General features: G+C 26.7%; 1 protein-coding gene across 1 annotated transcript in view; it reads left to right on the plus strand.

Annotated features, from left to right (window-relative positions):
* Positions 1-23,617, plus strand: part of LOC100205213 (uncharacterized protein C05D11.1) — an 80,029-nt gene that overhangs the window by 52,035 nt on the left and 4,377 nt on the right. Inside the window, exons 12-18 of the mRNA XM_065790628.1 lie at positions 5,164-5,349; positions 7,800-7,902; positions 8,007-8,137; positions 14,249-14,367; positions 16,315-16,376; positions 16,976-17,061; positions 19,856-20,007. Coding sequence (XP_065646700.1) covers positions 5,164-5,349; positions 7,800-7,902; positions 8,007-8,137; positions 14,249-14,367; positions 16,315-16,376; positions 16,976-17,061; positions 19,856-20,007 — 839 coding nt within the window. The remainder of the gene's footprint in view (positions 1-5,163; positions 5,350-7,799; positions 7,903-8,006; positions 8,138-14,248; positions 14,368-16,314; positions 16,377-16,975; positions 17,062-19,855; positions 20,008-23,617) is intronic.

Raw genomic sequence — 23,617 nt, forward strand, 5'->3', positions numbered from 1 at the left:
TTTTATTTTATTTTAAAAAGATAGTAGTTATTTTTTTTTAAAGAAAGGATGAAATAAAGAAAACTTTGTTTTACTCGAGTTATTGGATCCCTATGACTGACAATGTGTAATCGCTTATCAAAAATACTAATCAAAATTACTTAAAATAAAGTGCAGTTTCCTTTAAAGTTTGCGCCTTTACTGCTTTTAATATAGAATGTTTTAATATACACAAAACTCTTAAGGTACCAATTTAAAAAAGGTTATCGTGTTTCTCTTTTTTATATGATGATCCTTATTTGTTAAACAAAATATAATCCGAAAAAAAAGTTACAAGTTACATTTTTTTTTAAACATTTTTGCTTCCAACAAGGCTGCAAGCAACCACTAGTAGACTTGGAAGTTATTGGAAGAGAAAAGATGAAGTTTATAGAGCAAGATAACAATTGACAACAACTTAAAAGATTGCAAATTATATGAATCAGGAAAGCAAGTTGAGGGAAGTGAATTCTAAAGAACTGATGTTCAAGGAAAAAAACTAGACAAATAAGAGTTTTTTGAGCACTTAGTAACAGTCATTGTAGAAGGATGAGCCTTAATGGAATGACAAGTAACACAAGAACGAATTTTAGTAGATGGCACAAGAGGCTCTTTAGAACAGTGCCCATTATAGTATTTGTAGAAAAGAGAAAGATAAGCAACATTAGGTTGATGTGATAATGGTTGGAGTTTGGCATCAAGAGCAGGTCCAACTATGTTTACAATGCATTTTTGCACCTTCTATAAAAGAGAAAAGGCATCACTGGAACATCAGCCCCAGATATGGCGACAGTATTCCATACAAGGACGATTTGAGATTTAAAGAGATAAAGAATAGAATTATTAAAAGTATTGAGTACATTACTGTTCATAAATAAAGGAAGATGTTGAAAATTATGAAAAAAAAATTACTCATTTTTATTATAAAATCAGTCTATTTTTAACAATAACTATAATTTTAATTTAATAATAAAATCATTCTAATTATTATGGTATTTAATAATTTATAATTATTTATGGTATTTATAATTATTACTAAATACATTTTGTAAAAGTTTCATAACATTTTATATTTTTAATTGTTTTAATAAAGAAGATAATATGTTTTTGAGATAATAATATATGTTTTCAGATAATAATGTATGTTTTTGAGATAATAATATATGTTTTCAGGTAATAATATTTGTTTTCAGATAATAATATATGTTTTTCAGATAATAATATATGTTTTCCGATAATAATATACGTTTTCAGATAATAACATATGTTTTCAGGTAATAATATGTTTTCAGATAATATATGTTTTTCAGATAATAATATATGTTTTCAGATAATAATATATGTTTTTAGATAATAATATATGTTCTTCAGATAATAATATATGTTTTCAGATAATAATATATGTTTTTCAGATAATAGTATATGTTTTGCTTTATGATTACTAGTACTTATCATAATTTTGTTTTGCTTTATTTTTGACTAAACTTCCTAATTTTTAGTTAATAGCACTGAAAATGTGAATAAACAGTTTTAAATATTAAAAAAAAAGAAACCCAAAACTATTTAACGTAGTTAAGGCAATTAATAAAACTAAAATCGAAATTTAAAAAAAATCTTGTCATTAACAATCTATAACTTTGAAATGAAATAGATATAAATTTATTTTTTTGTTAGATACAACTTCCTCTGCTTGTATTTTAAAAACATTTCTTAGAGATTTTTTTTTGTTTTTACAGAATTTGAGACAAACATCTTCTTCCGCGTAGTAACAGTAATCGTGATTTGGAAAATAGTAGTGCTTGTACGTTTACGGGCTATTTGAGACTTTTATAAAGTCTCTTCTTTTGAGTTCTTTAGGGTTTTGCTCAGTCTTCAAATTGTTTTAAATAAAATGTAAAAATTTGATCATAAATCAAAAGAACTAGAATATTTACAAAGTGTTCAAATAAATTTCCTTAAAAAAATGTTTGTTTTTTTCTTTCAAAGTTATAACTTTCAATAAACAGAATTGAATAAATTATTACATAGTAAAAGCTCTTTTTCTTCTATTTCTTTGAGGAATATTCTATTGTCTAAATTTCTTTGCAATAGTTAAAATAATTCCAGCACCGAGCAGTTTTTACCTAAAAATTCCATTCAAGAACTTGAGATTTAAACAATCTGAAATTAAAGATAAAGTTAGGGTTCCATAATATACAGCAATTATATAATATTAAATTATATAACATAAAATCTTGAAAAACATGATACATTTCAAATAAATTTTAAAAGATTGATTGTAGTTCACAGTAAGAATTTTGGTGTTTTTCCTTTAAACAATCTAATCGTTTATCTTGCAGACCAGATATTTAACAGAAATAACTTGTTTGTTTAAACTAATAACCCACTGACAAAATTTATTTGAAAAGCACCTTAACTACAACAAGTAGGTCTAGATTTATTTTTGAGTTTTTTTGCAGATTTTATTTTGTGTAATGCTGTAGTTTTTCATGTTTTTAATTAATAGTATAGTAGAACTGTAGTTTTAGAATGGTCGCTTTGTAAAAAAAATATTCTGAGTTTCTCACCACATCTCCAGTAGAATTTTACTTAACTTGTTACTTTGTGAGATCTTCAAAAGATTCAACATTTCAGAGTTAAAGAGTTGTAACAACAGTTAAAAAAAAATAAGCAGCCTCCTTGACTGTAAAGTCTTGGAAACTGAATACAGTGAAGAAAAAGATTATTGTTTTATCAAAAAACATAGACTTTTACTTCATGCATACTGACATACATTTTATTTTAAAGTTTATTTTTTGTTATGGTAAAAAAAACTGTATAAAACAATAAAACAGTATTGCAAGGTTGTTTTATCAAAGTAAAAAAATTTTCTTTGTTGATAAAACAACCTTTTGTTTTTCAACAAACAATTGTATGTTGTAGCTAACATAAACTAAATGTAACAATCAATGTATTTTTGTTGCTGCAGAATGATAAAAAATGAACTTTAATTAATTTTTTTTTGATTTAAAAGTTTTTAAGCAGTAAAGTTCAATATTAAAAAGTTTTTTTTTAATATTTTTATAAAAATTAAAATGTATGTTATTAATGGCATACATAAAAAAACATACATGTAAAATGTTTATTGTCAACATAAGCATTAATCTTATTATTTTGTGTACTATATATAAGTACTATAACTATACTCTACATCCTTTTTTGCCATATCACCTGGTTCTGTAAAAAATTTTCTTCGTTTTAAAGCACATGGTCCTGTTACGTAAACATCTTCTATGTCATAAATAATACCTTTTAATGCTTATCCATTAAAATACATATCCATTTTTCTTTAAATTTTTTTTAATTTTAATTTAAATTGTTTATAACAATTTAATTCTTTTTCTAACACATTTTTAAATACCTGTAAGTTAACTTAAAGTCCAAGTTTCTTAAAAGTATTTCTCTAATTTCTGAATACTGAGTTTGACTCAATAGTTTCATCAGCATTTTTATTTTCCTCCGTTATGCTTATTTTTTATTTTTCTTAACTTATGCTGAAACACAAACAAAATAAAATTAAATAAATAAAGTTGAATATTTTTCAACTTTTTTAAATCATGTAAATAAAAAAAAGGACCAACTTGACTAAGTTTCCCTTAGAATATTTTTAAAGAAGACATGTTAAATATTTTAAAATGTATGATGCAGTAGAGGAAAGTTTGCACTTTTGATAAAACTTAAGGTTTAATCTGGTTTTTTGTATAAAAACAAAACACAAATTTACAGCTAAATTACTTAGTTAAGTTTAAAACTCAAAAAAAAAAAAAAAAAAAAAGTAATTAAAACAAATTACATATTATTTTTTCAAAAATATATTTCATTTCAAATTAAAAACAATTTTTACATAAGGTAAACTCATTTCGAATAAAAACCGTCAGAACTTACTAAACTTAAGATGCACAAAAAATTTAGAATTTCACTAAAATTACAGATCATCACTTGAAAAATCGCTAGAAACCTCTTCAATTAAAGTGACTCCTTCACTTTGCCAACTGTGAAGGGGTCCCTTTAATTGAAGAGGTTGCTTATTTTATTAAACTATTACCCTCCAAACTTTATGAAAATAGATACAATTTTTATTATTATTATTTTTTTTTATCAAGTTTATCAAGAAGATTAAATTTTTAAAAAATTACATTTATTACAAGCAAAGTGATATGCTAGATATTTTCTACATGAATAATATCAAGAAGTTATAGATAACATGTTTGAATTTCTAACTGTTGTATTTAGCAATAGCTTCTATGCAATTGTATTTCTAGTTCATATGCAAAAATTTCTAAAATCTTGGAAAATACATTCAATTTAAAAACCCAAAACATTGCTAAAATAGTTTAATTGCCAAAATTATAAAACAAACTTTTCTATATTAGGGCAGGCGAGGCTTTATAAAACAAGATGATTCCATATTAGGGCAGGAGAGGTTCTTTAGATACGTTAAAGGCAACTCACATAGGAGAAGGAAAACTATGTTTCTTGAATTTAATTGTGGGTAAGTGGAGTAGGAGCTTTTCTTAGTGATAGCACTACAATAAAAATAATTAGTCCTAACTTGCAAACCAAGTTGATGCCTGGAAGTCTTTTCCATAAGAAAATGTCATTATGAAAATTTTAAAATATTAAAACAAATTATTAAAGTTCAATTAGAAAAAATATTTAAAATTATTTGACCTTTTTAATAAAATGTGGATTTTTTTTTTTTTAATCTAAATTCACCTCCCTAAGGCCCAGAAGGCTACAGTTGACGCTACAGTCAAGGAGTCTACTTTAGTTGTGGTTACAACTCTCTCTTAACTCTGAAACACAAACATTGATGAACAAGGGCGCTACACACAGAAACAAGTTAAGCGCTGTACTACCGGGTACATGGTGAAGATTGAACTTGAAACTTCTCACTTATGAAGTGAGCGCTCTGCCACTACACCACTACACATTATACTTCAATTTAACTTTGCATAAAACATTATATTACTGTATATTATGCTAAAATAGCTATCTGCAGGTGTTTCACTGCATGAAAAGCTCTCATTAACTAAGGGTTTAGGCTTTTTATTTAAATTATTTAAACATTAATTTTTTTTAGTAATTCAACTTTTATATTTTTAGCGTGAGCCTGCAAAAGAAATTATTAATAGTTTGCCTATTCCATCACCAGAAAGTTTATCATTTCATCAGATTGATAGTTTTTGTAACCTTGCACCACCTTCTAATCTAGAATTAGCAGAGATGTTCCCTATTAATAGCATTCCATGTGCATTTTATGTGTACAATGTTAATTCACTTTTTACTACGGTAACATAAATTTTTTATTTTTGTATTTGTTCTATATATTTATTATGCAAACTACACACTAAAACATACAAGTTATTTTGAGTATTAACAGTTTTAATTTAAAAGTAATTCAAATTTTTTTACTTTTTTATATTTTAAATTTCAGGGTATTTCATTATTTTTAACATAGAAAATTTAAATAATCTAAGAGTACTAATAAAAAATTTTTATTAAAAGGTGACACATATTTCATATTAAACGTTTATATTAAAATTTATATGGCTAGCATTTAGCTTGCATGACTAACTTTAAATACACGCAACTTTTGGTAATGAATATAAGGTTTGTGAGAACTTTGAAACTTTGAGAACTTTGTTTATAACTTTTTATTACTTATTTATTAGTAGACTGTGTACCAATACAGAACAAATTTACTAGAATGTGCTGAATATTTTACTAATGAAGAATATTTCACTAGAATATGTACTTATGTAGAACATTTTACAAGACTGTGCAGAATTTTTCACTGGTCTGTACCTATACAAAACACCTTCTTTACTGTGTTTGGGGAAAACAATTTTCTAGATTGTACCCTTGCAATGTGCCTATTTGCTAGACTGTACACTTGCAAAACATTTGTGTTGTAAAAGCATCATTTTATATAACAGAAACAATAAAATACAATACAAGAATACACACAAACCTTTAGCTGGTTTTCATTTTTAAAAAGTTTCAAGGTTTACTAAAAGTATAAGGTAACTAAAAGTATAAGGTAACTAAAAGTATAAGGTAACCAAAAGTATAAGGTAACTAAAAGTATAAGGTAACCAAAAGTATAAGGTAGCTAAAAGTATAAGGTAACTAAAAGTATAAGGTAACTAAAAAAAAGGAAAAATAAGGTAACTAAGATAACTCAAAATAATAATAAAAATAAGTTATAAAGTTCTTCCTATTTATTAGTAATTTCATTATTTAAGCAATTGTATTTTAGCAGTTCCGTTAATGTAAAATCTTTTTTAGTAATTCATGTTATTTGTTCAGTTATTCCAGTAATTTATGACTCATGGCTTGCTAGAGATGGTTTCTTAATAAAAATACTCATTCTGGGGAGTTTAACTGCATCTGGTCTTTGTTTTGCAGAAGGCTTGTTAGACATAGACTTTAGGGGTAAGCAGAAAAATTCTGTTGACCTGCCATACATCCTTCTTTAACTAATGGACTCACAAAGATGTAAACTTGTGTTTCCTGCATAGGATAATGAATGCTGAATCCTCTTGAATTATGGCTTTGTATTTTCCTTGTAGTGGGTATGCAACCTTTTCTGTTATCTTATAATGAGAATAGAGCTCAAAAACTTAATGGTTCTCAGACTTGCTGGTAGTAATGTTTCCCAAACTCTGGTAGCTCTTAGAAAAGCTGGTTCCATCAACAACTGTAATGTATTAAAGTATTTACAGTGGCAAATTATGCATTGAAGGTGTCCCATGGAAGATGTCCCATTTAGTGCTTTTAGTGCGCATTGTTGAAGTCACATAAGCTGACTTTTATTTTATTTTGAAAAATCTTTTAATTTTTCAAAAGAAAATAGTTCCATTTCTCATACATTGATCATATTAACTCTACCAAAGATAAAGCAGAACTATGGTTTCAATTTCTAAAAAACTCTAAAGATGGGTCTAACCCCGTAACTAGTTTCCTAAATACCCCACAATTAGTTTCCTAAATATTATTGGCATAGTCTTGGAATCCTATATTTAAAAACATCTAATACTTAATTTTGAGCCTAACAACTTTCTCTTTTACAATCATTATAGATTTTGGTCCTCTTTTCTACTACAGACTTCTTAACCAATATAACAGAAAAAGGTAAAGGTTAATATCTCTTAATAAAGCCTGGCATGCTGATTATCCCCATAAGATTGCTCTATGTAGTGCATCTAGAGAAATTTTTAATATTAATGAATCATTCTTTTCTAGCACTAAAGTTGTTCTTAATAGACAACACTCTCCTTCATTTCCAGTAGCTTCTGGGATGCCAGGTACCATCCTTGGCCCTTTGATGATCCTAATCAATACTAAAGATCTTTCTAATCTATACTAAAAAGTTTTCACTATTTGGTGCTTAAAACAGGCAATCTTTATTGAATCTGATCTCTCCTCTATGACAATGTAGGGCTTGCAGTGGCTAATAAATTTTAACTCAAAAAATAAATAAATAAGTAATTATCAGTAATTACTTATTTTTTTTAAAATAAAAGTTACTGAAAATTATCAGTAAAAAAATTCATTTGTTTACTGATAATAGTTGTTCCAATATTGTTAATCTTCTTTTATTAGTAAATGGAAACACTTTTACTAATAATATAATTTTACTCTCATTTGTTTTTTTACTTTTGCAGATTTGTTTTTAATTTTTCTATATTTGTTTTTAATTTTCAATATTTGTTTTTTAGTACTTTTTTTTATTTTAGTTAATTGCTATTATTGACACATCAAATTTATCTGAAGATAGCAGAATGCTACTACCATTGTATTCAGAGGTTTTGTTTGAGTCCCCAATAAAAAAAGATGGAGGTATGAGAAGAATTGAATTATAAAAAAGGAATTGATATTATCTTATTTTTTGTTATTATATAATTTTTTAATCATAACTTCATGCTTATTTATTTTATTTTCAGTTATTATTCCATATGAAGAAGTGGTCAAACAAATTGATAGAGACACACTTAATACTAATGCATCAATAGGTGTCAAAGGTTGCCGTTTCTCTACTGGAACTTATTCAAATCTTCTAGTGATTACTATTAAGGTTTACTATTAATTAATTAATTAATTAATTAACATAGTTAATGTTTTTTTTTAAACAAAATTTCCAACAAGTCAATATTTTTAAAACAAAAAGCTTTTAAAGTGTTTTATTAAACATAAACCTTTACTTACAAATTGCCTTACAACAATGGTCATTATAATAACTATTGTTGTAAAGAACCAATCAAGAACTGCACTATTGATTTAATAAAAGAACTAATCAAGAACTTATCATTATAACTATTTAGGAAATATTGATTTGACAGATTTGTTTGGTTTTACAGAAATATTTCTTACAAACATTATTTCTAAAATATCAACAAAAAGATCAAATTGCTTTAGTTTCCAAAATCCCAGCAATATGGAGAGCATAATTGATGAACTTTGTTGGTAAACTTTTCAATACTGACTAGGTATTTAAATACCTAATAATTGAACTAGACTGAGCAATAAAAAGAAATGCTTGAACTAGACTGATCAAAAACACAGATTTATTTTAAGGAGAAAAGCTTATACAACCACAGTCATCAGTAAGTTAAAATATACCAAAAACAAACAGAACTCATATGCAACATATATGAAAAAAACAATCATAAATCTATATTAAATAAGTTTAACTTACTTTGAAGCAAGTATATATATGCATAGATAGGTCTGATTCACACTTCACACTTATTTTTTACTCATTTTCAATAGCAGAAAATGGTAGAAAGTAATGATCTTAGCTTGATTAAAGATCTAGTTTAACGTTACCTTTTGCATTGCTCAAGCATTTTATGCATATAGAATAACAAAGTCGATATATATAAAAGTTGACTTAAATCTTTTGGCAACAATAACATCAAAGCCTTTGTTTCCATGTGTGTGTGTGTGTGTTTGTGTGTGTGTGTGTGTGTTTTAAATATAAGCTTTGAAACTTTATTCTGTTTCATTTCTTTTATTTATTTAACAATGCAGCAGAAATTGAAAAAATAAATAAAAGTGCGGTAAACAAATATATCGACCTTAGAGCTGTAAACATATGCCAACCATATATTAATTCAGCATTTATCCAAGTCATATTTTAGTAATGTGGAAATTATTTAGCAAAAAGTATCAGGAATATATTTTGCCTTGCCTTGTTTTAATTTTGTGTTAAAATTATTAATTTTAATCAAAATTTTCCTTAATTTCTTATAAGTAATGGGCTAAAAAAATAAGAAGACAGGTATCTCAAAAAATATATATTTAAACTTGTGTTTACAAATCCATAAAAACAGAAAGTCTTAAATTTATATATCTTTAAAACAAATTTAAAACATATAAATGATATATAGTTAAATCTTTAGTAAAACAAAAAAACAAATAAAAACAAATAAAACACAGCATTTATCAATTTTCTTTGAAAACAATTAACATTGAAGACAGCACAACTTTTGTAATGAACATACTTTTCAAAATCAGTTATAACAGCAGCCATCTACAGGACTGAGGCCTGACACAGCCTATTATAAAGAAAGACATATTATAACAATAATATTTATTAATTACTATAATTAAATTACTTTATTATAAAAACATTTTGGCTACGGATCAATTTTGAAATCAATTTCTTTAATAAAAAACCAACTATAATATCTCATTAAAAAAGCAAAATTATTAATAACACTTTAAAATAGAAAAAAAAATTGAGATTTAAGCAATTAGATTATAGTAAGATCAAATATTATCTTGACTTTTAATATTAAGATTAAAAGCAGTTAGGTAGGTTAATGAAACTACATATAATCATTTTTAACAATAGACACAAAAGGAAAGGTAAGCAAAGCTGTCTATCAACACAAAACATAACAACAAAGTACATCACGACAATTGCACAGAGCAATAGCAAATAGCATAACATATTAGTATAATCCATTACATTACACTATATATTAGCATACATGTGTTTTCTATATAAGTATGAAAGGCTAGATAACAGAACCTAGATATACAACAGTAACACCTCTGTCCTGTTATCCACCTGCTGTTACACCTCTGCTAAGTATACCGCTTGGCTGGCAAGAGTGGATATCTTGCTCTGCACTATTTTACTTTTTTTTTAATAGAATTTTAGTTATAAAAAATAGCAGGCTAGTAATAGTCTAGCTTCTACCATACTTTAAATGGGATGTTTATTAATTTTTAAAAACAAACTATTAAATGTTCTAGTTCTTGAACATGCAACATATAATTGTCCATGAGAGAAACAAAAACAAACTGTTTTTTTAGATGAACACCAACTCTATCAAATGTTTAACCTTGATTCTTATTAATTGTCTTTGAATAAACCAATCTGACAGGAAACTGACATTGTTTCAGAATAAAAGGTAATTGAGAATCTGATGGAGCCAACTGAATTCAAGAAACAAAGACCTGTTAATCACCATCAACACCTGTCAAAACTTCTACATCAACATAATTATTTTGAAGAGAACAAACTTTCATTTGAATGCCATTACATAACTCAGTTTATCATCATTTGCAAAATATTGTAAAATTATGAACATGTAGCAAACTACGCTTTTGAAATTCAGTAACCTGAGCATGATTCACAACTTTCCCTAATACACCATGTCTGAAAATATCATTTAGGAGATTATCTAATTTGAGTTTAGATACTCTAGTAACTAAGTCAGGTTTATCATTTGCAGCCTGTCTTGGATATAAATTTTCAGTAATCTTGCGCCATTTGGGGTTACAGGTAATAAAAGATCTGGTTTACCATACTTTTTAATTATAGCCATAGAATCTTCAAAGTTTTTTTTTAAAGCTCTAGAACTTCTTAAATAAGTTGATGCAAAACTACAACATGCCCTGGTCTAACATTATGATCGTTTCCAAGGTTGTTTACATGTTCATTAAAGGCATCATACTGCTTGCTTCTCAGTTTGTTTTGATTATTTCTGATGAAGGCAAGACACTGCCTAAACCATAGGATCTAAGTTGGCTGACATACTCAATATAATTTTAAGAGAATGACCTCTTGGGTAAATAACAGCTTCCCTAGAAATAGGTGGAGCACCATCTTCACCCATAAATACAACTGCATTTTCATTATGTGAAGGCAGATTATGACAATGTTTTTTCTGCCCTTCAAGTAAAGACATTTTTACAACTGAGACTGAGCGACCTTCTATAGCTGCTTGATGAACTCCTTCATTTTCTACTTCAGCCATGTTTTTAAATGCAAGAGCAAATAGATCACTTTGCTAACTATAGTTTGCAAAAATCATTGCTACTTTGTTGTATTCTAAAAGTTACTGCTGCAAGTGGGTCATAGATATACAGTTGACAATATGTTGGGGGAATATCTTGATCTGGTCTAAGATTAGGTAATCTAATGAAAATGAAAAACTTGACTACATACTTTAAAACATGGTGGCCCATGGTTCCTACGTTTAACCACATTAGCTGTTAATGAAGCTAAAAAAAGACATGCATTATAATTTCTAACATATTTTAAAAAATTGATATTGGAATTGTGATCTACATAACTCCCTTTATATAAATCTTGTGGAAGTGGTGGAAGTGGAAGCAAAACTACCTTTCCATTATGGTAACGTAGAAAATGTGTTTTATCAGGAAACTTTTTAAAACCATAATGCTGACAGATCTGGGTCAATTCTCTTTTAAAATGATAATCTGAAATATTATTACTTCTTGCTAAACAATGCATTCTTCCTTGTCTGCATTTCATACACTTCATAGATTACTTTCATGGTTAATTTCATCTCACCTAGGTCTATTTCTTTCAATTGGAAGAAAGTTATTATTAACTTTATCTTCATTAGGGTTCAAATTAATTTCTGCTTGCCAAGCAGCATTTCTTACATTTTGTAGATGATTAATTTCATCTTGCCTAGCTCCATCTCTTTCATTTCAACAATGGTTATTATTAACTCGTCTAACCACATTATCCTAATTAGATTTCAAATTAATTTCTGCTTGCCAAGCAGCATTTTTTACATTTTGACAACAATTAATTTAATTTTGCCTTGTTGTATTTCTTTCATTTCAATGATTATTTTCAAGTTGTCTATTGCATTTACACTAATATCTTCTTCAAACCCGATATCATTTGTGTCAATTTCACTATTATCATGAAGAGTGTTACTACTGTATATAACAAAAAACATAAAAAATCTTGTGATCTTTTTTTTAATAAAATTTCTTACTATTAATCTAAAGACAAAAATAAGTATCTTTAATAAACCTATGCTACTTAAAAAAAAAAAAACTAAATGAAATCATGACTGACTAATTAAAATTTATTTAACTATTACTCAAGGTAAAAAACAACAACATGATTTTAACATACTCTTAGGTGCCTAATAAACAATTTTATAAAAGTATTCAAGATTATTTCAAAGTTATTACATTTTTATTTAAGATTTATTGAAATCCATATTTTTTTATAAGTTTTTTTACAAATTAGTATGACAAAAAAAATATAAACTTATTATGTAATGGACTTTGGATCATAAATATAAAACTTTATTTAATAACATTAATTATTTTCAATTTAAAAAAGAATGCAAACTACAATGCACAATATTGTTAAAAAAAATGAAACAATTTTAGCAGAGTATATAATATGTGTGTATATATATATATATATATATATATGTATATATATATATATATATATATATATATATATATATATATATATATATATATATATATATATATATATATATATATATACAAATACATACAAATACATATATACACACACATATATATACATATATTCAAGTACCTTTAAAAAGAAACATAACACTTTAAACAAAGAAACATGGATTAGAATAATATTTTTATTTTTTGACTTAACTTCAATTAACTTTCAATATTTTGATTTTTTCTATTCGTAACTATTTTATCTAAGAGAAAATTAACAATCGTTAGTATACATACAATCATTAGTATACATACAAGCACAGAGAAGTATAAAATTACTGAAATATACGTAGGGGAGACCGGGGCTAGTTGGCCGCAGGGGTAAGTTGACAAACTGTGTTTATCTTCAGAGTGTAAAAATCGTAACTTTTGGAACATTGCTTCCTTTTTACTTTACAAAGAAAATAGTCGTATGAAAAAAAAATTATTGTAAAAGTTCCAGTCACAATTGGTTTACTATATCCTGTCAGACTTTTTTTCTAAGTTGCCATTTTTCAGGATCTATAGACTGTTTATTGAAAAAAAGGCTTTTGGGGTAAGTTGGCAAAATTTTCACAGGGTAAGTTGGCTCATAGCATTTACTATGGAAAAAAATATATTTTTATAAAATTTTTATTTTTATTTTTAAAAATTTTTAACAATATTGAAAAAGTTTATTCTTACAAAAAATTTTTTTTTAGGTTTTTTTTTCACAGATAAGTGGGTTACTGTTTTGGCTGTTATGCGGACTAATATACCAGCTAAAATTAATATTAAATTTTTAGCTTAAATTTGTTGCCAAAATTAATAGTAAAATTTCTATTAATTTTGCACTTAATAGTATTAATAATCATTTTTATAGTTTGCACCAACTTACCCTGTGGTGGGGTAAGTTAGTGCAATTTTTTTTTTTTTTTCTTTGAGGGCTTGGGAAGGCCCAAGGAATTTTTTTTTTGCAAATGAATGCAAATTTTATAAATTACCCAAATTCATACTCTTTGAGACTACATTTTAATATTTTTAAAAAATTGTGCTGTTAGGGCTACAGAGCTTATAGAATAAAAACCTACATTTATATATATATATATATTAACATACATGTTAACAAATAACAATCTTATTTTTTTATTTTTATGCCAATATTACACTTAACACATTGAAACATAAAACTGAAAAATCTATAAACCTGATAAACTAAAAAAATAAACTATATATGTATCAAAACATATATGTATACAAATATAAACAAAATCCTAATCAAATTGTGTTAAATTTATAACAGAGTTTATAATTTATAACTTTTTTTAAATTTATAACAGCTAAGTGAAAATTTTATTACACTAATAAAATTTTCACATTTTAAAAATAAGTTTGCAAGAAAACAGTTACAATAATCTTATAAATATTATAAAAATGTTTTGTTCATTTTTAGGTTGAGAATGAAAAATATATAAAAGGTGTTGAATGGCTTCGAGATATTCTTTATAACTTGCAGTTTGCTCCAGAACGTTTGAAGGTGGTAGCAAATAAAATTCTGAATGGCGTTGCTAAGTAAGTTTTGTTTTAAATGCTGTTGCTAATTAAATTTATTTTTGTTTTTTACATTTTAGAAATAAATTGTTTTTGAAAAGTTTTATAACATACATTTTTAAAAATTTTTTAGTATTTAATATTTAAAACATGTTGACTATGTGTGCTTGACTGTGTGTGCTAACTAAAGAATAACTGATTGTTAGCAGAATTTGTAAGTTTTTTTCAGAACCCTAACAGTTATTACACCCAATATACAATTTAAATGAGTTAAAAAAAAAATTTTAATCTTGTTACAGAATTTATAAATATATTTTTTTCCCTGTTATGTTTTTGTAAGTTAAATATGAAAGAGTCTGCAGTTTGTTTTTTATTAATATTTTTTTTTTAATTTGTTCCTTAAAAAATGTAAACATTTAGTGCTAAAAATTTTTACATAAACTAACCTGTATCCATATCCTGCAATAATTTTTGAAGTAAATTTAGAGATGTGTTATTGATGCAACAACTCAAACATCTATGCACCACCTATGCATATATTAAATTTATGAAGTTAAAATTTTTTTCTGAACATGAAAAGATAAATGAAAATACTAAGTTTTTTTATTGTTTAACTCTTTTTAAAGTTAATTTTTTTTTAAAAACTTAAATTTTTAAAAATAAAAACAACATAAAGCAGCATTAAAAAAAAAACCAAATGTTTTTGTTATTCCCAAAATAAGCACAATCTAGTTTACAGATACAAACAAAACAAAAAACTTTTAATAAAATACAGTACAAATACAAATATGACAATATAGCCTATTATTACCAAATATGAATTTGTATTTGACTCGGTCTTAATTTATGTAATTTGTTATAAAGACATAATATATGTTTTTTTGCATTTAAATATTAAATACGCACTAAATAAAAAAAAGTACTAAATTAAAATACTCTCATATATGAAGGACCCACTTTCTTTGAGGTAGGATCCAGGATGTGATTTTGTGTTAGGGCATAGGTTGAAGGGGTAATAGAGCGTGAAAAACTATAGCATTGGTGTTTGAATAAGTTAAAACTTAAAAAACAATCAAAATATTTATAATATTGTTAAAAAATGTCTCCTATTTTGAAAAACTCACAAATGTAACCTAGAGTATGATTTGAAACTAGATGCTTCATTTACAAACTGATTTAAATTATGTACCTATATTGTTAAACCATCAGATTATTTGGGTTCTAAAAAAATGCTTAATTTTCTTTTAATGTAAATTAACCACCACCCATCATCTGGCTTTTAATTGCTGTGCAAAAAACATAAAATGATAAAAAAGTAACAAGATTTTTTGTTTTATAAAAAAGCTCATTACAATTACTTTATTATTTAATCAATTATTATTTCAAAATCATACATTCTATTTAAAGCGGTTAGTAAAAGTATCGCAGCGGGGGAAGGATGTTTAAGTTCTAAATTTTTGGTGTTGGTACTTTATGGATATCTCGTCAAAGAATAAAATTAAATAAATGCTTTATATTATATTTAAAAAAAATACTTTTAAATTGAAAGCATAACTAAATAAATACCGATTTAACAATTTTCTTTTTAGTTCATCCAAACCACACAAGTGTGGAACCATAGACATTAAATTCAGAATAGTATTAATAACAAATTAACTATAGATATGTATAATTTTACTATAGATTTACATAATTTTATTATAGATATGCGTAATTTTACTATAAATATGCATAGTTTTACTATAGATATGTATAATTTTACTATAGATTTACATAATTTTATTATAGATATGCATAATTTTACTATATATATGCATAATTTTACTAGAGATATGCATAATTTTATTATAGATATGCATAATTTTACTAAAGGTGTGTATAATTTTACTATAGTATATACATAATTTTAATATAGAACGCAAAGTTTTAATCTAAACAGTTGCTTTATTGATTAAGTGATTTTCTTAGTTCTAAGAGAGATGGAAGCAAAGTTGTTCGAACTTTAATTAAAGATATGATCTATAAAAAAGGTTTATTCACTTTTATATTATTTTTGTTTTTTTAGACAAAATTTTTCTAATCAAAATATTTTAAGGAAAAAGTCTATTGAATATAAAATTTAAATCCTAAACATGCAAAACTATTTCTGCAGTTAAAAGTTTTAATCAAATTCAAAAGCAATCCTTTAGTTTTTTTTTTGTCACTTTTCACTACACTTCTATACTGCTACTACTTCACTCCTATACTGCTACACTTCTATACTGCTACTACTTCTATACTGCTACTACTTCGCTTCTATACTGCTACACTTCTATACTGCTACTACTTCACTTCTATACTGCTACACTTCTATACTGCTACTACTTCTATACTGCTACTACTTCGCTTCTATACTGCTACACTTCTATACTGCTACTACTTCACTTCTATACTGCTACACTTCTATACTGCTACTACTTCACTTCTATACTGCTACACGTCTATACTGCTACTACTTCACTACTCTGCAGCCTCTTTTCTACATTGGTATTTGTTCTTTACAATTACTTTCAAAGTATTATTTTATCTTCTATTTTTAAAAAATTTTTGTAATCCAAATATTTTTTTAATCCAAATATTTATATTATAGGTAACAACATATCAATAAATAACATGGTTACTCAGGGCCATTTTTTAACACAGTTGTTGAAAAATATTGAAACTAGTCCAGACAAGGTTAGTTTATTTTGCATAATGAAACAACACAAGTTTGAAAGGTTTGAAAGTTTTTTTTGAGAAACAAAAAAAAAAGGTTATTTCCATTGTTTAAAAAAAGGTTATATCCATATCAAAACTATTATTAATAGTTTTGATAATAGTGCTTGGTTTACTGTTATTTAGGGCACCAAGTAGATCTTGTAATTCTGTTTAGGGTGCCAAGTAGAACCTTGTTTAATTGGCTAAAATCAATGTTTTCAAACTTGATGTTTCTCAAAAATATAGTAAATAAAGAAAAAGACTCTCAAAGCTCACCCACCCTATATGAGTATTTAAATCACATGTCCAGCTTAAGTTCCAAATTACATGTCAGGCTTAAGTTTACAAGTCATTTAAGTCATTAAAAATATTTTTGTGAAGCATTAAAATAAACTAATATTTAATATAGTTTGCTGTAAAAAATTTATAATAAAGGAAGACAAAAATAAATAAAACAATTTTAAATACATAAAAAGAGTTAAAATTATTTTTTGATCTCCAGCTATTTATAAGATATTAAATTTTTTTATAAACAGTTACCTGGTATAACTTTTTCATTGTTTTTAGAATCAAAAAGCAACTTAAAAACATAACATATTTAAAATATTTTTGCAGGGGATGAATATTATGAGTGTAATTTTCAATTTATTTCCACTTTTAAAGCATTTTTTTTTAGTAAAATTTATAAATTTTTCAACTTAAAATTAATAACATAAATCTTATATCTATTACTAATAGTCTTTAATATATTAACTTTCTGGTAAGATGAAATATTGTTGTAACAAAGCAAAGGTATTTTTATATTTTTGAAAAAAGATCTTATTGAGATTGCATTTCAAGACACTCAGCAAAATCTTGGCATAAATCTTTAAGATGCAGAAATGAGCTTTAAGGATTGGTGGGTAGTTGTGAAACAGTGTAACTTTGAAATATTAAAATATTTCACATATCAATGTATCAGGAGGCAGAATAAGCGCAAATTTCATAAATGTGAACTGGCATAAGTGCAAAGCATTGCAAAAACAGGCATTAGTGCAAACTGGCATAAGTGCCGAATAAATTTGCAAACATTGGCATTAGTACCAACTGGCATGAGTGTGAAGCAGTTGCAAAAACTGGCATAAGTGCGAACTGGTATAAGTGCGCTAAATAAAATTGAAAATATTAACATAAGTGCAAATTGGCGTTTTGCACTTTTGCCAGTTTGCATATATGCCAGTTCGCACTTATGCCAATGTTTGCAAATTTATTTGGCGCACTTATACCAGTTCGCATTTATGCTAGTTCGCACTAATGCCAGTTTTTGCAACTGCTTCACACTTATGCCAGTTTGCACTTATGCTAATTCGTACTTATGCCAATATTTGCAAATCTGTTTGGCGCACTTATGTCAATTTGCACTTATCCCAGTTTGCAATTATGTCAGTTTTTGTAACTGCTTTGAACTTATGCCAGTTTTTGAAACACTTCGCACTTATGCAAGTTTTTGAAACGCTTGACACTTACACCAGTTCGCACTTATGCCATTCACATTTATACCAGTTTGCAATTATGAAGTTTGCGCTTATTCAGTTGTCCCCAATATATTATAGTAAAATATGTTAAGAATTTGTTCAGTATTGTTAAGAATTTGTTCAGAATATACAGTATGACGTTTTTTATTAAACATAATTTTTATTCAACATTGGTATATGTGAAATATTTTTCAATTGCAACACCTTCAAAAATGTTTTTCTAACTTTTAAGTGTTTTTTTTTCTTTCTTTTTTTTTTTTTTAATATTCACATGTCACGTGTCTTGATCCTTATTTTTTACATTTTATAAAGTTTTAAAAGTTTCTTGAAAGTCTACATAATTGAATAAAATTCTTAAAGAGACAGTTCTAACAGTTTAAGAATATTCTAGAAAACTACTCAGTATTAAGTTCAAATGGAGAATTTTCTTAAAAACACATATTTCAAAAAATTTATTATAAAATATTGATTACATATGCATTCATTACAACTGTTTTTTATTTGTTTTTTGGCATAATAGGTTTAGAAAACATGCTTTATACCAGAAACGTTTTTTTGGAAATCTGCTTTTTAAATTATTAAATCTAATTTGATCTATAAACAAAAGAAACTTTACTAGAATATCATGCAAACTGAATTTCTTACTTTATCCTCTTCACTGCTTGATACCATGGCCACTACCCATGGCGTTAAACTATTAATTATAATATTTTTTTGTTTTGAGTATTGGAAATGAAAAAAAATTTTTCCTCCCATTCTATAATATTTTTTTACTCTGGTTTTTAAAAATTATGTAGTTTTCAATAAAGATAATAGCAAAATTTAAAATAAGTTTATTAAAGTATATCGGTAACTTATATGTAAGTATATTATAGTATATTAGGTAACTGTTAGTGTAAATATACTATAGTATATTAGGTAACTTTTATTGTAAGTATATTATAGTAAATTAGGTGACTGTTACTGTAAGTATATTATAGTATACAAGTTAACTGTTAGTGTAAGTTTATTATAGTATATTCGGTAACTGTTAGTGCAAGTTTATTATAGCATATTAGGTAACTGTTAATGTAGTTTATTATAGTATATTAGGTAACTGGTAAACTATTGTATTTAAATAAAGTGCTGGATGTGGTTGTGCACTTAATACTAGTTTTATTATATATGCCTATATTACTATGTTTACATAAATACTTATATATTTGTGTAACTTAAAACTGTAAAGATAAATGAGAACAATTTGAATTTTTACATATCAGGTGATCAATGACTTTGAAAATTTGAGAGCATTTCTACTGACACCATCAAACTTTCGAGTATATGTTGTTAGTAATATTAATTCTTTACCTGCAAATCCAAATATAATATGGCAAGACATGTTTTTCAAAGATGTACCAACTGTTTTAGACAGGTATTTTAAATAATAATTTACCTTTATTTTTTTATAGAATTGTTTTATATCTGATATACGATCATTTCACAATTGCACACAAAAGTTATTTTTGGGGGATTAAGTTAATGTTTAAAATGTATAGTTTACACAGTCTTTTGTTATATAACAAAACATCTAAGTCTTAAACTAATCAGAAAAAAGTTTTTTCATTTGGTTCATTGTGATGTGAAAAAATATTGATTTTTTTTTTTTTTTTGAGTTTTTTTTTTGAGTTTTTTTTTTTTTTTGTTATTCACCTCCTCAAGGCCGAAGGCCACTACAGATGAGGAGGCTACTTATTAGTGGTTATAACCCTCTCTCAACTCTATAGCTCCGAAACACGAACCTTGACGAACAAGGCCGCTGCGCGGAGAAACAAGTTGAGCGCGGTACTACCAGGGACGTGGTGGGGATCGAACTCGGAACCTCTCGCTTATGAAGCGAGCGCTTTACCGCTACACCACTACCGCATTTAGTTTCTCAAAGCATAAAAAAAAAAACTTTGAGAAATGTGGTGATAACTAATGTACTTTTATTATTGCTTAAAGATCACTATTTGATTACTATTATAATGCTGTTATGTTGTTATGATGTCATTAATGTTGCTTATTTTGTTTTTGTTATTCACCTCCCCAAGGCCAAGAGGCCACTACAGTCAAAGAGGTTACTTTTTTTTATTACGGTCACCACCCTCTTGCATCTCTGTTGATCACAACCTTCTCACATCGAAGTCAATTTGTTTCTCTGCGCAGCAGAGAAACAAGTTAAGCACACTACTACCAGTGCTGAGGTAGGGGTTGAACTTAAAACTTCTTGCTTTATACAGCATTCTAAATGAATACTATGCATACACATATTTTTAGATACTAATATTTTTTAATTTTTTTATAGTGGTTAGCTTAGTAAACGATTAAATATAATATAAAAAACATAAATAATCATTAAAAGCATTTATGTTTAAAAGAATTCATGTTAAAAGGTATTGCTATCTGTGTCTCAAATACAACAGTTTGACTCCTGCGTACAAAAACTTCTTTTTAAAAAAAATAATAATTCAACAGTTTGTTGAACCGAGAGTCATAAGTGTAATAAAGTTCTAGGGTAATGAAGTTTTGTGATGAGCACATAGCACAAAACTGAATAATCTCTTGGTGTTCAATTAATTGGAGTTGATAGTAGTAAATGGAATGAGTAAAAGTTATTGGATAAAAAAATCTCCCAATTTCTAACATTTAAGTTGTATTTTTATTACTTGTTGTAATTCTCTTCTGAGTAAAGTAAAATTTTAGTTCATTAGGTATGAATGATGAACCTTTGTCAGAATGAATGGGAGTTGAAAAACCACAAAAAGATAATATTTGTTTTAACAGTCTTCAACAATTACAGTCTAATATAGTTTTACTGTAAACTACTGTGTCCTAAATACATCTGAGTCCTAAATACATTTGATATAATTTATTAATGGTTTTATAAAAAAAAAGTTAATATATCAAAGTTGTGCATTATCTTGAGAACTTGTTATTGTTGTATTAAATTTTTGCTATTATCATAATTATCATTCAATAATACATTTAGTATTGCTTTATGTTAATCCTTTGTGTGGTGATTATGGTTTTCTTTACTAGTTTTTAATCAGCATAAGAACTTTTAAAGTAACGCTCGGATTTAGAGCCAAAGTATTTTTTCTTTTACTTACTACAGTTTCAGAATCTTGGAAATAGAATTCCCCCCCAAAAAAAAGGGAAAACAATTGTTGTTTTTTTCCCTTTTTTTTTAATTATATTCTTTTTAATTCATAAGTTGTTTTTAATTTATTTTAATAGTTTTTTTTAAATATGTATGCATGTGTTTGTGTGTGTGTGTATATGTATGTGTATATATATATATATATCGATCCCCCAGAACCATAGGGAAACAAGTCCAAAATTTCCAAAATTGAATTTATGTTGGCAATACATTAAAAACACTCATAACTTTCAGTTCCACTCAGAACCAACTCTCCTTCGCCTATAACTTTAGTAGTAAATCAAAATATTTTCAAAAGGAATTAAAAAATATTGTACATGTTTCAGTTCCAAGAAAACATTGAGTTAATTGACATAAAAATTATAATTTTAGTCCAGATATCTCTTTAGATGTGATAATTAATACATTTTGAACATAACTTTTGAACATAAATTTTGAACATAAATTTGGAAATATTGTATGTGCATATTATTATGCGATAACGAAACTTATAGCAAAACTTTGATCGGCCATTTCTTAACTTTATGGTATTTCTAGTTATTTCCCTATGGTTTTGGGGATCGATATGTGTGTGTGTGTGTGTATGTGTATATGTATATCGATGGCTAAACTCCAACACCACGTATCTCACAATTTGGCTGTTTTGAGTTAAGTAGTGAATAAGGAACTATGGCCAATTCTACACCTGATTCTAAAAACACTTATGTTAAATAATACTGGGAAAAGTGTTTAAATTAGGCAAATTTGTATCTTGTTAGTTGGCAGAACTGAATTCTAACTCCACGTATCATGAATTGTTTACATTAAAAACATGTGACAATATTAACCAGCTGGTTCATTTCAGGTAATTATTGTTTAATTTGTTAACTGTAATGCAGTTAAGTTAATTGAATACTAGTACTGAAATGTACTGAAATATCAGAAGAGATGAGACATGATTTAGTCAAATTTTTTGGCAACTATCTTGGAAAGAAAAACAAGTTTCCGCAACCACGTGAAGAAAATTGATGTACAACAGAAAACTGTTATAGACAAAATAAGCAGGAGGTCTGGTTCATTCAAATACTACTTAAGTCCTACTACTGATGATTTTGAACCATCCATTCTTTCATACCAAGGGTATTCAAGAACCTGTTTGTGAACAGATGTTCTTGAATACCCTTGGTATGAAAGAATGGATGGTTCAAAATTGGGTATCAAGTACAGTTGTGTCTCCAAACGACAAGGAAGCACAGCATTCAGAAAAAGAAGATGGTGCTATTCTACCAAAAGATGTCCTTGAACAATGTGGATGTAGAGAGAAAAAAATACCATAAAAGAAAAGGATCATTTCTGAATGGTTTGAAAGTTTACCTAAAGTCCCATCTCATTATTGCAGAGCATCCACGTCGAAAATGTATTTAGAACTATTATGGGATACAAAAATTGATTTGTACAGATCATACAAAGACTTTTGCATTTCTCACAATAAACCGTATGGATCCTTTACTATATTTATGCAAGTTTTTAAAGAAAAGAATTTATCCCTCTTCGTTCCCAAAAAAGATCATTGTGATACTTGTTATGCATTCAAAGCAGGCAATGTTTCAAAGGAAGACTAGGATCAGCATATTACTGAGAAAAATCGGACTCAAGCTGAAAAAGAATGGGACAAACAGAAGGCAGTTGATGGTGAAATATATTGCTTGACGGCAGACATGGAATCTGTTAAGTTAACCCCTATGACAAAGGCAAGTGCCGTGTACTATAAGACGAAGTTATGTTCACATAATTACACTGTTTATAACTTAACTAATAGACATTGCAAATGTTACTGGTTTTCAGAAGTAGAGGGGGATTATTT

The sequence above is a fragment of the Hydra vulgaris genome, chromosome 02 (genome assembly GCF_038396675.1).
Source record: "Hydra vulgaris chromosome 02, alternate assembly HydraT2T_AEP".
In the NCBI taxonomy this organism is placed as follows: domain Eukaryota; kingdom Metazoa; phylum Cnidaria; class Hydrozoa; order Anthoathecata; family Hydridae; genus Hydra; species Hydra vulgaris.